The sequence below is a fragment of the Rhipicephalus microplus genome, unplaced genomic scaffold, assembly GCF_043290135.1.
Source record: "Rhipicephalus microplus isolate Deutch F79 unplaced genomic scaffold, USDA_Rmic scaffold_39, whole genome shotgun sequence".
Classification (NCBI taxonomy): Eukaryota; Metazoa; Arthropoda; class Arachnida; order Ixodida; family Ixodidae; genus Rhipicephalus; species Rhipicephalus microplus.
The window spans coordinates 1,281,015-1,292,083 of record NW_027464612.1 but is presented as its reverse complement, the minus strand read 5'-3'; the positions used below and the strand labels follow the sequence as shown (position 1 = coordinate 1,292,083).

Here is an 11,069-nt window from a genome sequence, read left to right as displayed (position 1 = left end):
TATTAAGTTGCGCTGCATTTACGATTGCATCTGACAGCCATCCCGTGCCTTGTAAGGCCACTAAATCAGAGAAACTTATTTTGTACGGTTTGCAATTATTTGGACCACAAATCGCGTCAGCTATGGGGTCACTAATTTCTTCCACTGTTCTACCAACGACTGTCACAGGTGCCTTTTCTTTAAATTGAGAGTTTTTCAAAACATGCAAACGTAGTCTTTTTTCTCCCCGCTTCGTATCATGTGCACATCTCTTACGTGGTCGGCCGCGAGCGGATTTAACTAGAGGTATGCTAAGCGCTGTCAGTTGCTGTGCAAAATCACTAGGCGAAAAGCTAGTGTCCGATGTCTTTGCTAGAACCTGACATACCTTATCATCATGCGAGGCTATAGTAAAGTTAATTTCATCTTTTGAATCAGATTTAACTTGACCAGATTGCACTTTCAGTTCCGATTTATCTTCTGTGGAGCCCTTCTTCATAGTGCCATCATCTACAGACTTGGCCAATAGATAGTCATTCAGGTCTACACTCCACGAATTACTTACTTCTTTTGACTTTTCTAAGCTTTTTCCTTCCCCACTAACTGGTTCATTACTTTGTGCTATTTTAGGAAGGGGTGAATCATGTTTCTAATTTCTAGGGTAAGTAACAAGATTTTGGAAAAAGTCCTCACACTCGCTCAATTTTTCGCAAAGTTCAGTTGCGCTACATTGGGCTAGTACATTAGCCACTTCCTTTGAAAGTTCCAACAGACGTGCATATGCATATTTATATCTGGCTTCTGAGTTATCAAGTTCTGGCTGTACCTTTTTTACCATGCTTGTGGTTAAAATGCTTAGTTTGTCTGGTGACACTGTCTGGTCGGTCTGCACAAAATCAGATTTAAGCCAGCACTTTGACACACAACTTTCATCAAACAGTTCCATATTATTTTTTGATCTAGCTGCAAGAATGTGCCTGCAGGGCAGCTGGTACTGCGCATTAAATGTGCATATGCATGTCCTCATATTATTAGTAACTTCATAAAGCTTACTGCCAACAAAAACGGTGCATTTGCCATCACAGACAACACAGTATCCTGGATATTTCATAAACAGCCCATATTCTTTACATACCAATTTTCTAGCATATTCGGTGTATTTTGCTGACACCTCACTGCAAAACTTATCAGTCTTACTGGTGTCAATGCAAGTTCTCATTTCTTTATATTGCATATGGCTGAGTGCTAGAGCATCGTGGGTTACATACCTTATCAGAGCTTTCACTGCTTCCACTAAGCGCATGTCACGTGTTAGATAATTTTTTAACTTTTGATTATGGCTTTCCATTCGATTGTTAGTATTATTTCCTAAACTACATGCATTTGCACGATAAGCATGAACCCACATGATCTTGCAGCTGTGCCAATTTTCTTAAAAGTACTGCACAAGGGCTTTGTCATTTTCAAGTGCTTTTTCCAAGTCCTGCAAGTGCCTTTGATATATATCTACGGTATGTGCAAAAACCAGTTTCGTAATTATATCTTTAACATACTTCTTATCTAGACTGTTTGACTTATGCTGCATCACTTTCGTGTGTAAGTACTTTAACACGTGCCACGAACACAACAAGATTCTACATTTGGCCAGAAGCTGCTGAATTATATTCATTTCATTTAAATCTTTGTCCATTACCACAATTTTGCACTTCTCCTCTACGACAGGATTCAAACAAAGGAATGTCTCTAGGAAAGACGTTAATATTTCTGATGTCTCCCGCTGAACAAATGCATAACATACAGGCCTCCCATGGCTTGTTCCATCTTCACACATAATCGAACGCAAGATATACCCTTCTTTATTAACTTTATACGTACCATCAAAGAACAACACTTCAGGGTATTTTTCTAGTAACTGGGCCACATGCTCTGATTGAAGCAATATGTACAAGAGACCATTTTCTGTATTCTTGTCAATATGAACCTTCCACCCAGAGTTTTCTGAAAACAATTCGTTGATTTTTTCTAACAGAAGGGCTCCATGATGAGCATTGTCCTGAATTTTTTGAACCGTTCTATGCTTCATGTTTATAATATCACGAGAAGTAACGTGTTTTCCCGTTTTCCTCAGAATGGCATCCTTTAGTTCTTTAGGTTTCACATTACAAGAAATCAACTCCTGAAGTTGCTCCTCGGGACCTATTTTATGGTTGTGCACACCCGCTAAATTTACAACTTCATAATAGGGCTGTAGAGAAACCCGCAGCGCAAGCTTCAGTTCAACGTTGCAACCTGTACAGTTGAAGCGTTGATTGGATCGAATATTTTGTCCCCTCAGATTTGGATGCCCTGCGTGGCAACAGACAAATTTAACTCGAACATAAGGAAAGTCTGCTTTGTTTAAATCTTTCTCAGTACACAATGGGTTTTTATCTGATTTTTCAATACGCATCGGATGGAACCCTTCACTTTTCCATCCTTCAGCTAGCTTTAAACTCCTTATAAGTGCTGAATGTGCTCCCTACAGAAAGATTTCCTCCACCTGTGCAAATATGGCTGTGTGACAATTTTGCTGAAGTTGCTCTGTGCTCACCACGAAGTGTGGAAGCGCTGGTGTCAGCTGCATTGCTGCCCTTGCAGAGAACCACACCTTCTGACTGGGGGCTCACCGTGGATGTTACGTCACAGGCGTCGGGTGGCCCACAGTCAGAAGGTGGGCTCTGCTAAAAAGCAGCAGAGCACAGTGGCACGGCAGTAGGCCCAGTCTTCTTCACTTTGTGGTGCACACTCGCACCACTGACAAGAGCAGGAGAAACTGGTTTCTTGTTACTGTGCCCTGTCCTATTTTCGACTCAACCCCCTTTTCTACATGGGGATCACCACGAAGTGTGGAAGCGCCGGTGTCAGCTGCACTGCTGCCCTTGCACAGAACGACACCTTCTTACTGGGGGCTCACCGTGGATGTTACGTCGCAGGCGTCGGGTGGCCCACAGTCAGAAGGTGGGCTCTGCTCAAAAGCAGCAGAGCACAGTGGCACAGCAGTACGCCCAGTCTTCGTCACTTTGTGGTGCACACTCGCACCACTGACAAGAGCAGGAGAAACTGGTTTCTTGTTACTGTGCCCTGTCCTATTTTCGACTCTAACCCCCTTTTCTACATGGGGATCACCACGAAGTGTGGAAGCGCCGGTGTCAGCTGCACTGCTGCCCTTGCACAGAACCACACCTTCTGACTGGGGGCTCACCGTGGATGTTACGTCGCAGGCGTCGGGTGGCCCACAGTCAGAAGGTGGGCTCTGCTCAAAAGCAGCAGAGCACAGTGGCACAGCAGTACGCCCAGTCTTCGTCACTTTGTGGTGCACACTCGCACCACTGACAAGAGCAGGAGAAACTGGTTTCTTGTTACTGTGCCCTTTCCTATTTTCGACTCTAACCTCCTTTTCTACACGGGGATCATCACGAGGTGTGGAAGTGCTGGTGTCAGCCGCACTGCTGCCCTTGCGCAGAACCACACCTCCTGACTGGGGGCTCACCGTGGATGTTACGTCGCAGGCGTCGGGTGGCCCACAGTCAGAAGGTGGGCTCTGCTCAAAAGCAGCAGAGCACAGTGGCACGGCAGTACGCCCAGTCTTCTTCACTTTGTGCTGCATCCACACACCACCGACAAGTGCAGGAGCGCGCACAGGGTGCCGTTTTACTTGAGCGAAAACAGTCACAGCTGAAGCCCTGGTGCATGCCACTGCAGTTATTGGCAGCGAAGGGTACCCATGAGCAGGGTCTGTTTCTGTGACCTTAGGTGTCACTGACATCGCACTGTGACATTGTAGGGTAGCAGAATCAGACTTCCGTGCAACGTCCGACCACATTTCCTTGCATGGAGATGCAGGGGCTACAACAAGCATAGGGTCTGTGGAAAGAGCTGGGAAATGAGTTACATTATTCCAATACTGTGCCAGCCCTTTTGACTGATCACTGTACTGGAATCGAAGCTTCTTGTGGTCCTTTTCTTTCTGGTGCTGCTGCTGTAATGCTCCATTGTGGCTTGCCTCAAGGTCCTTGCTTGCTTCCTTGATGGCTGCACGTAGCAGGCACCCCAACAGCTGGAACACAGAAGAGCACATTTACAGTTGAACCCCACCATAACGGAAGCCCCAAAGAATGAAGTTCTCATAGCAATGAAGAAATATAACGTCCATGATGAACATTCATTGAGTACAAGGTGTTTGCTCTCTCTCAACAGCGAAGAGATTTTAAAAGCACTCCCAAAATACATGTTAGTAATATGCGACTGTTTTAGACCCTTAAACTAGGTGAGAAAGTAGATGTAAAAAAATTGCAGCGGCGCTCATTTCACAAGTCGGGCACTTGGGTATTTGCCAAAAGGCATTGGTGCAACCATTGCTGTTTACATTGTTGGACAATGATGATAGCAAAATGACTTCTTTTTCTTCAAAAGAAGACTTTTTGCTAATGCTTCTGTTGGTACAAGGTGTTTGCTCTCTCTCAACAGCGAAGAGATTTTAAAAGCACTCCCAAAATACATGTTAGTAATATGCGACTGTTTTAGACCCTTAAACTAGGTGAGAAAGTAGATGTAAAAAAATTGCAGCGGCGCTCATTTCACAAGTCGGGCACTTGGGTATTTGCCAAAAGGCGTTGGTGCAACCATTGCTGTTTAGGTTGTTGGACAATGATGATAGCAAAATGACTTCTTTTTCTTCAAAAGAAGACTTTTTGCTAATGCTTCTGTTGGTAACTATATCAGCACATGACATATACTGTGCCATAATTTCGATAGATGTTCTGTAGACTGCCTAACTTCTTGCTGATGTGCTTCTGTCCAAACGCATGCCAAGACCTCACAGAAATTGCTTACGTACAGTGTTGTTTGGCATTTCAGCTTCAATGGAGCGACACCAGGTGCTGTTGGTCTACATGACTTTGTGTGAGCTGATGCCGACCTGATCGAATGCGAGGAGTTCTGCAATTTTCAGGTAACTCAGAAGGCAGCCACGTGACCCAAAATTTTTTTCTCTGAGAAAAATTTTACCACTTCACTATTTTAAACACAGTGCTCCAGCAAGATTTTTTTCCAATACATTTAAGACGGTTGCCAAAACGGCTGGGACGTTCGATGTATAATGATCGAATTACATAAAGGACTTGCAGAATTTTTACTTTATATATCAGACATTGCTGCCCTGTTTTGGAAACAAGTAAGGCATATCAGACATCTCATTTTCAGTATTTCAATTAAGAGAATAAAATGGGCTAACATGGGTTTGATGAAATATGATCTGTGTTCATAACAATAACAGTAACAGTAGTATTGATCTTTCCTTTGATGCACAATAGGGAATTCACATTTACACCAGATGCTTGTCAACTCATGGCAGAGATAATGCACATAAGGGAGGTAACCTCACTGGCCTCCTTAGTAGTTCTTGTCAGATTGCTTATTCTGCACTTCTGAGTAAAGGAGCTGCTGTTGCATAAAGGCTGTGCACCAGTGAGCTTACCCGTTGGCGCCTCTCAAATATACTGTGGTAATGAACACACAGTAAAACCCGCTTATATCATTGGTAGCCGAAGTCGCAAATAGTCCCACTGCACGCGTCATTTCACTCTAATCAAATCATTTCGGAAGGCTCTACATGTGCAAAACATGATCAACAAGCCGCCGCTCGATTCCGACGATCTAAGCATTTTATTTTATTTTTATTCATGATATACTGCGAACCATTTAAGGTCCAAGCAGGAAAGGTACAGCAAGTTCAAAGGTAAAATAAAAGTACAACAAAGTTACAACAAAATTGATACTGTTACACACGAAATGTAAGAAAAACATAGCAATCACCATCAAATTATACTCGTTTCCAGAGGGCTGAGTACACCCACTGCAACACAATCCATAAGCAAAGCACCACACTCTTAGGCACACAACAAATTGTTAAATCAAACAAGTATTGTGAAAGCCAGGAAACACAAGGCGCATTTCATGGTGAAAAGGAAAGAAGAGTAGAGTTTCGGGGCAACAAATTCCACTCAGAGATTGATTTCGGGAAAAAAGAGTGTTTGTATAAATTAGTTCTTGCGAAAATTGGCTTGATGCTACAGCTGTTTTTGTGACGAGAAGGCCTGGAAGAATCCTTTACCATGTAGTTTTCTGGCTTTATTTCGAGTTAAGAAAAATATATTAGACGGAGTAAGTTAAGTAAAGCAGCTCGTCGTCTGTCCTCAAGAGGTTCAAGATTTGCCAACTGCAACATCGCAGAGGGGGATTCGCGGCGTCTATACCTACTGTAAATAAAACGGGCTGCCAGGCGCTGAATTTTTTCTATCTTTTGTATATTGCTCTTTGTGTGAGGGTCCCATACTACGGAGGCGTACTCCAAGGAAGGCCTTACCATTGTTTTGTAAGCTTTAAGCTTTAAGGAACTGGGGGCATTAGCTAATCGATGCTTTAGAAACCCTAGTTTTTTACGTGCGGAAGAGGACGTATTTACTATATGGGTTGTCCAGTTGAGGCTTGAGGTAATTGTAACACCCAAATATTTATATTCTTCGACTTGTGTAATCTATGACCCTTTTATCTCATATTTAAAGTGAAACTTGTTGATTTTGTTGGTGATACACAAGTGAGCAGTTTTTTCTAGATTAATTACCATGTTCCACTCGGAACACCAAGTTTCCAAGTTACCGACGTTTCTGTTTAAAACTTGTTGATCTGCCGTTGAGTTTATGACTTTGAAAAGAATGCAGTCGTCTGCGAACAGTTTAACTGATACGCTGGTATCTATTGCTTGAGCCAAATCATTAATATAAATGTTAAATAAAACAGGACCGAGTACGGACCCCTGCGGTACTCCGGAAAAAACGTCTAAGAAACGCGAGCGCGAGCCCTCAATCTCTACGTATTGTTTTCGGTTTAGTAGGTAAGATGTGACCCAATTTGTTATATCTGAAGGAACGCCAATTGACTTCAGTTTATTTATTAATTTTTTATGGGGAACTTTGTCGAACGCCTTCGAGAGGTCAAAAAAGATCACGTCAACCTGGCTACCAGCATCTAGAGCCTTCGCAAATTCATTAATTGTAGTTCATAACAGCGTAGTAGTAGAAAGACCTCGTCGGAAACCGTGTTGGTGCTCAGTGAGAATATTTTGGGATTGAAGAAAGTTATTGAGGTATTTTGCGATAATATGTTCCAGCAGTTTACAATAATGACAGGTGAGAGAGATGGGCCGATAGTTACAAAAATTGAGACGGTTACCCTTCTTATACACAGGAGTCACACGTGCAATACGCCAATCATCAGGTATCGCACCAGACGAAACGGATTTCTGCAAAATGACTACAAGGAACCTGGCTAACAGTGTAGCATAGCGTCTGAGAAATGCGGAAGGGATATCATCAGGGCCTGTCGATTTTTTCGGATCCAATCGCAAAAGCAATTCTGTGACACCTTCCAAAGAAATCTGAATGACACCACAATCATCATTTTCACAAACAGCCCCGTTTAAAGGATCTGACGTTGAAAACACACTTTGGAAATACTCGTTAAACACCTCCGCCACTTCTCTTGGATCAGTAAGTACCCGATCACCCTTGGCGATTTGATCAAGCCTCGTGCCACCCTTATGAGATAAAAATTGCCAAAATTTAGAGGGACTTCCGGATACAAAACGATTGAGTGTCACATTAAAGTAGTGATCCCTAGAAGCAGCTAATTTGGACTTTAATGTAGCCTGTAAATTAGAAATGTCTGCTTGAGCAGCATTGGAACGTTTCCGCAAGCGTTTTAATTTGCGCTTCACATGAATTATTTCTCTATTTATCCACGGATTCGTCCTGCCAACTTTTTTCACTTTATCTGGAATAAAATGCTGGATACAGAAATGACAGTGCGCTTTGAACTTTGTCCATAATGTATTGATGTCATCACTATCATCAAACAAAACAATGGCTTCCTCGAGATAATTAGTTATATTTACATCATCTGCAGATGTGTACTGCTTTATAGTAATAGGTTTGTATTGGGGTGGGTTGGATTGGCGTGGGAGCATTGACGTAAAGTATACCAATTTATGATCTGAAATTCCCTCACAAATATCGGTGGTAATGTCAGTTATAGTTGAGGAGCACAAGACGAGATCTAGAATCGAAGACGTACAGCTTGTCACCCAAGTGGGAAGTAAAACGGTTTGGGTCAGATTAAACGCCAAGAGCATGTCCAGAAAAATTTCAGAATTCGGTATGTCTGTTGGGCCGCACTTTAGCGTTTCCCAATTAATACAAGGCAGATTGAAATCCCCAACAACTAAAAGAATTTGGTTGCGATACTGATTTAGCTTGTAAAGTTTTAACAAGAAATCTGGCTCAGCATTGGGCGGTCTGTACAGACCTACGACGATGATTTGGTTTCGTAAAAATTCACATCTGCAAAGCACACTTTCGTGGTCGACATCAATCTCGGGCAATTGATGTGACGGCACACCACTTTTGACAAGAACTGCAGTGCCACCGCCCCTTGTTTTGCGATCCTTACGATAGCACGTATATGAAGGCGGAAACACGCAACTATCTCGATCGTCAGGGTGCAACCAGGTTTCTGAAATTACGGCTATGTGAGGATCATAGGATAGCAGAACATGTTCAAACTGTTCTTGTTTGTTCCGCAAGCTCTGTGCATTGAGGTTTATCAAACGAAGCCGCTTGTGCGCTAAGGTTTGCTCGTCATTGTGATGTCAATCTTCTGAGCGCGCAGCGCTGCGCAACAGTTTTTTACGGTTTTGATGCTCGTCCCATACGTAGACGTCATTATGGATGTAAAGCTTATCATAAACTAAGTACGCCTTATCACCCTGACTTCTGTTGTCCTTTACTGTTTTCCAGAGCCTTTTTCGTAGCTGAAGTGTTGCTTGCGAGTAGTCGTGAGATATTGATACACCCGAATCTTTTAGTATGCTACACTTCTTGAAAAGCAAAAGTTTTTCGTTGTGATTGTACAACCGCACAATGACCGGCCTTGGGCGTTGTTCATTCACCCGTCCAATTCTATGAATGCGCTCCACGGAAGTAACTGTGACCTTTAGGGTGTCTTGGAAAACTTTAGAAACAACTTTGTCTTCCAAAATTTCTCTGTTTTCGTCTGGTCCTTCCGGTATGCCGAATACGACCAAATTATTCCTTCTTGAACGATCTTCGTAATCGACAAGCTTTTTGTCTTGTTCTGTCAGAGCCTTTTCTACGCGCTGTATTCTTCCCTCCAGTTTCTTTATTTTTTCTTCGTTCGCCTTTGATACCTTTAATACTTCGTCTAGTTTGGAAAGTTTTTTGTTAATGTCTGAAAGTATGGTGTCGCGTTTCTTTTGTTCCTCTTTAGATTGTTTTAGTTCAGCTAGTATACTATTTATAAGTTCCTCAAGATCTGGACCAGGGTTGCTCTCCACATCACCACACAGCAAAATCGTCAAGACAGACCAGCAATCGTCAACAATTTGGACACATTGCCGAGGGCACGGCAGAATCAAAAGAGCGTAGCAACTAGTACGGACAGATGAATTAGGGGTGTGAAAACTGACCTGCACGACAATCCATGCAAGCTTAGACATGTTGTTCTGAAGAACGTTGCCGTGCCCTCTGAGGCGGAAGGCGAAATCTTGGTGCTTTATACTCGGCTCCACTGACGTCACCGATGACTGAAGCCAACGGCGTGGTTCACTGGAGACGAGGGTGCGTAGCTGCGATGTCGACGGTGGTTTCCACGTGCCTGGAGCGCGATCCAGTGGCGCATGCCCAGAGTGGGATGGCCGTCCAGTATCAGGCAGCGGACCAGGCTTGACAAGAAGAAACACCTGCACGACAATCCATGCAAGCTTAGACATGTTGTTCTGGAGAACGTTGCCGTGCCCTCTCTTATGCAACTTATGTTCAAAGGTCGTCCGTGGACCTGCAGTGCCAACATAACGAATTAACTCTGGAAAAAACGAAAAAGGCCGTAGCGGAATGCCGCTAACTAAATACTCCAACGTCCACGTTTACGTGGCCTTCACCGCGCGGTACCACATTGCGTGGAAATTATATGTAGGACGACTATCACAGCTACACACGCCTAATTTCACCTAATTTTATCTTTCGCGGGCGCTTTCAATGAAGCACGTGCACTGTAGCGCTGCAAGCACGCTTACGTTTTCTTGGAGGATTGAATTCGTATCTTCTAAATGCAACAATTGCAATATGTGTCGTTGACTCGTCGCTAACCCGTAACTTTGATCGTCCGCAGCCGCTACCGACTAGGCAGCTAGCCCCTTATAACATCCACATTAATTGCTTACCTGGCTAACATGTTTCGTCGGGTGCACGCCGTCAGCCTTCAGCATTCCCATTAGCTCGCATGTGCCGTCCACGAAACCGTAGCCATTCTTGTGGCACAGCGCCTGCAAAATGGCATTCGTCTCCCCGGCATCCATGTTGAACGCCTCCAATTCTCCGACAGACAGCGCCCACTGGCACTTGCGTAAACTCGCTTGTCTCGGCAGAATTGCAGACACTACAACACGGGTTGACGGATTGACATCAAGAATGCTGGAGATCAGTGATCGGATCCTGGCAATCAGCACGAGGGGTTCTTCACCGACATTGTTAGTGCCAATGTGAAGAACGACCACGTGCACATCTGCCAGAGAATGAGCAATTAAAGAGAACAATTTCTCGATCCGCACACCGCTGAATGAGCGAACCTCGACATGTGTCCTGGAGCTCAATGTGAAACACCCTGTGAGGTACTTCAACATTGAGTCTCCGGCAACGAGTGCACGGGTCATGTTAGGGTTGGCTTTTCAGCAGCTGCACACGAACACTTCAAGCACACTTAGATAGAGAAATAAATGCGAACAAGCTACAACGCGAAAAGTGCAACAGAATTGACAGGCACAACTGGAAGATCACATGCAATCTCCAACACGATACGGTAGCAGAATCCGCCGGCTGTCAACGGTTAGAATGGTCCGCACAGTCAACCGCACAACCAACGCCGACTGCGTTGACACAACTGACCACCACTGAACAACGAGGGCAGTAGGTCCGTGGTTC

The 11,069-nt window shown here is 43.9% G+C and overlaps 1 protein-coding gene across 1 annotated transcript; it reads right to left on the bottom strand.

The window, feature by feature from the left end:
- Positions 1–938: 938 nt before the first annotated feature.
- LOC142786931 (uncharacterized) lies at positions 939–10,447 on the bottom strand. Its single transcript, XM_075884599.1, has 4 exons — positions 10,313–10,447; positions 9,560–9,832; positions 2,968–4,075; positions 939–973 (listed from the first exon to the last, which is right to left on the bottom strand). The coding sequence occupies exons 1-4, from the start codon at positions 10,445–10,447 to the stop codon at positions 939–941; spliced, it is 1,551 nt and encodes a 516-aa protein (XP_075740714.1).
- Positions 10,448–11,069: the final 622 nt, after the last annotated feature.

What these genes read in the sequence shown, in the direction of transcription:
- LOC142786931 (XM_075884599.1), bottom strand. Translation starts at nt 10,447, where the DNA reads ATGGATGCCGGGGAGACGAATGCCATTTTGCAGGCGCTGTGCCACAAG. An exon ending in CGACGAAACATGTTAGCCAG is followed by an intron (nt 9,833 to 10,312) that starts GTAAGCAATTAA and finishes ATTGTCGTGCAG; the next exon opens with GTGTTTCTTCTTGTCAAGCC. An exon ending in GCAGAGCCCACCTTCTGACT is followed by an intron (nt 974 to 2,967) that starts GTGGGCCACCCG and finishes TTTAATGCGCAG; the next exon opens with TACCAGCTGCCCTGCAGGCA.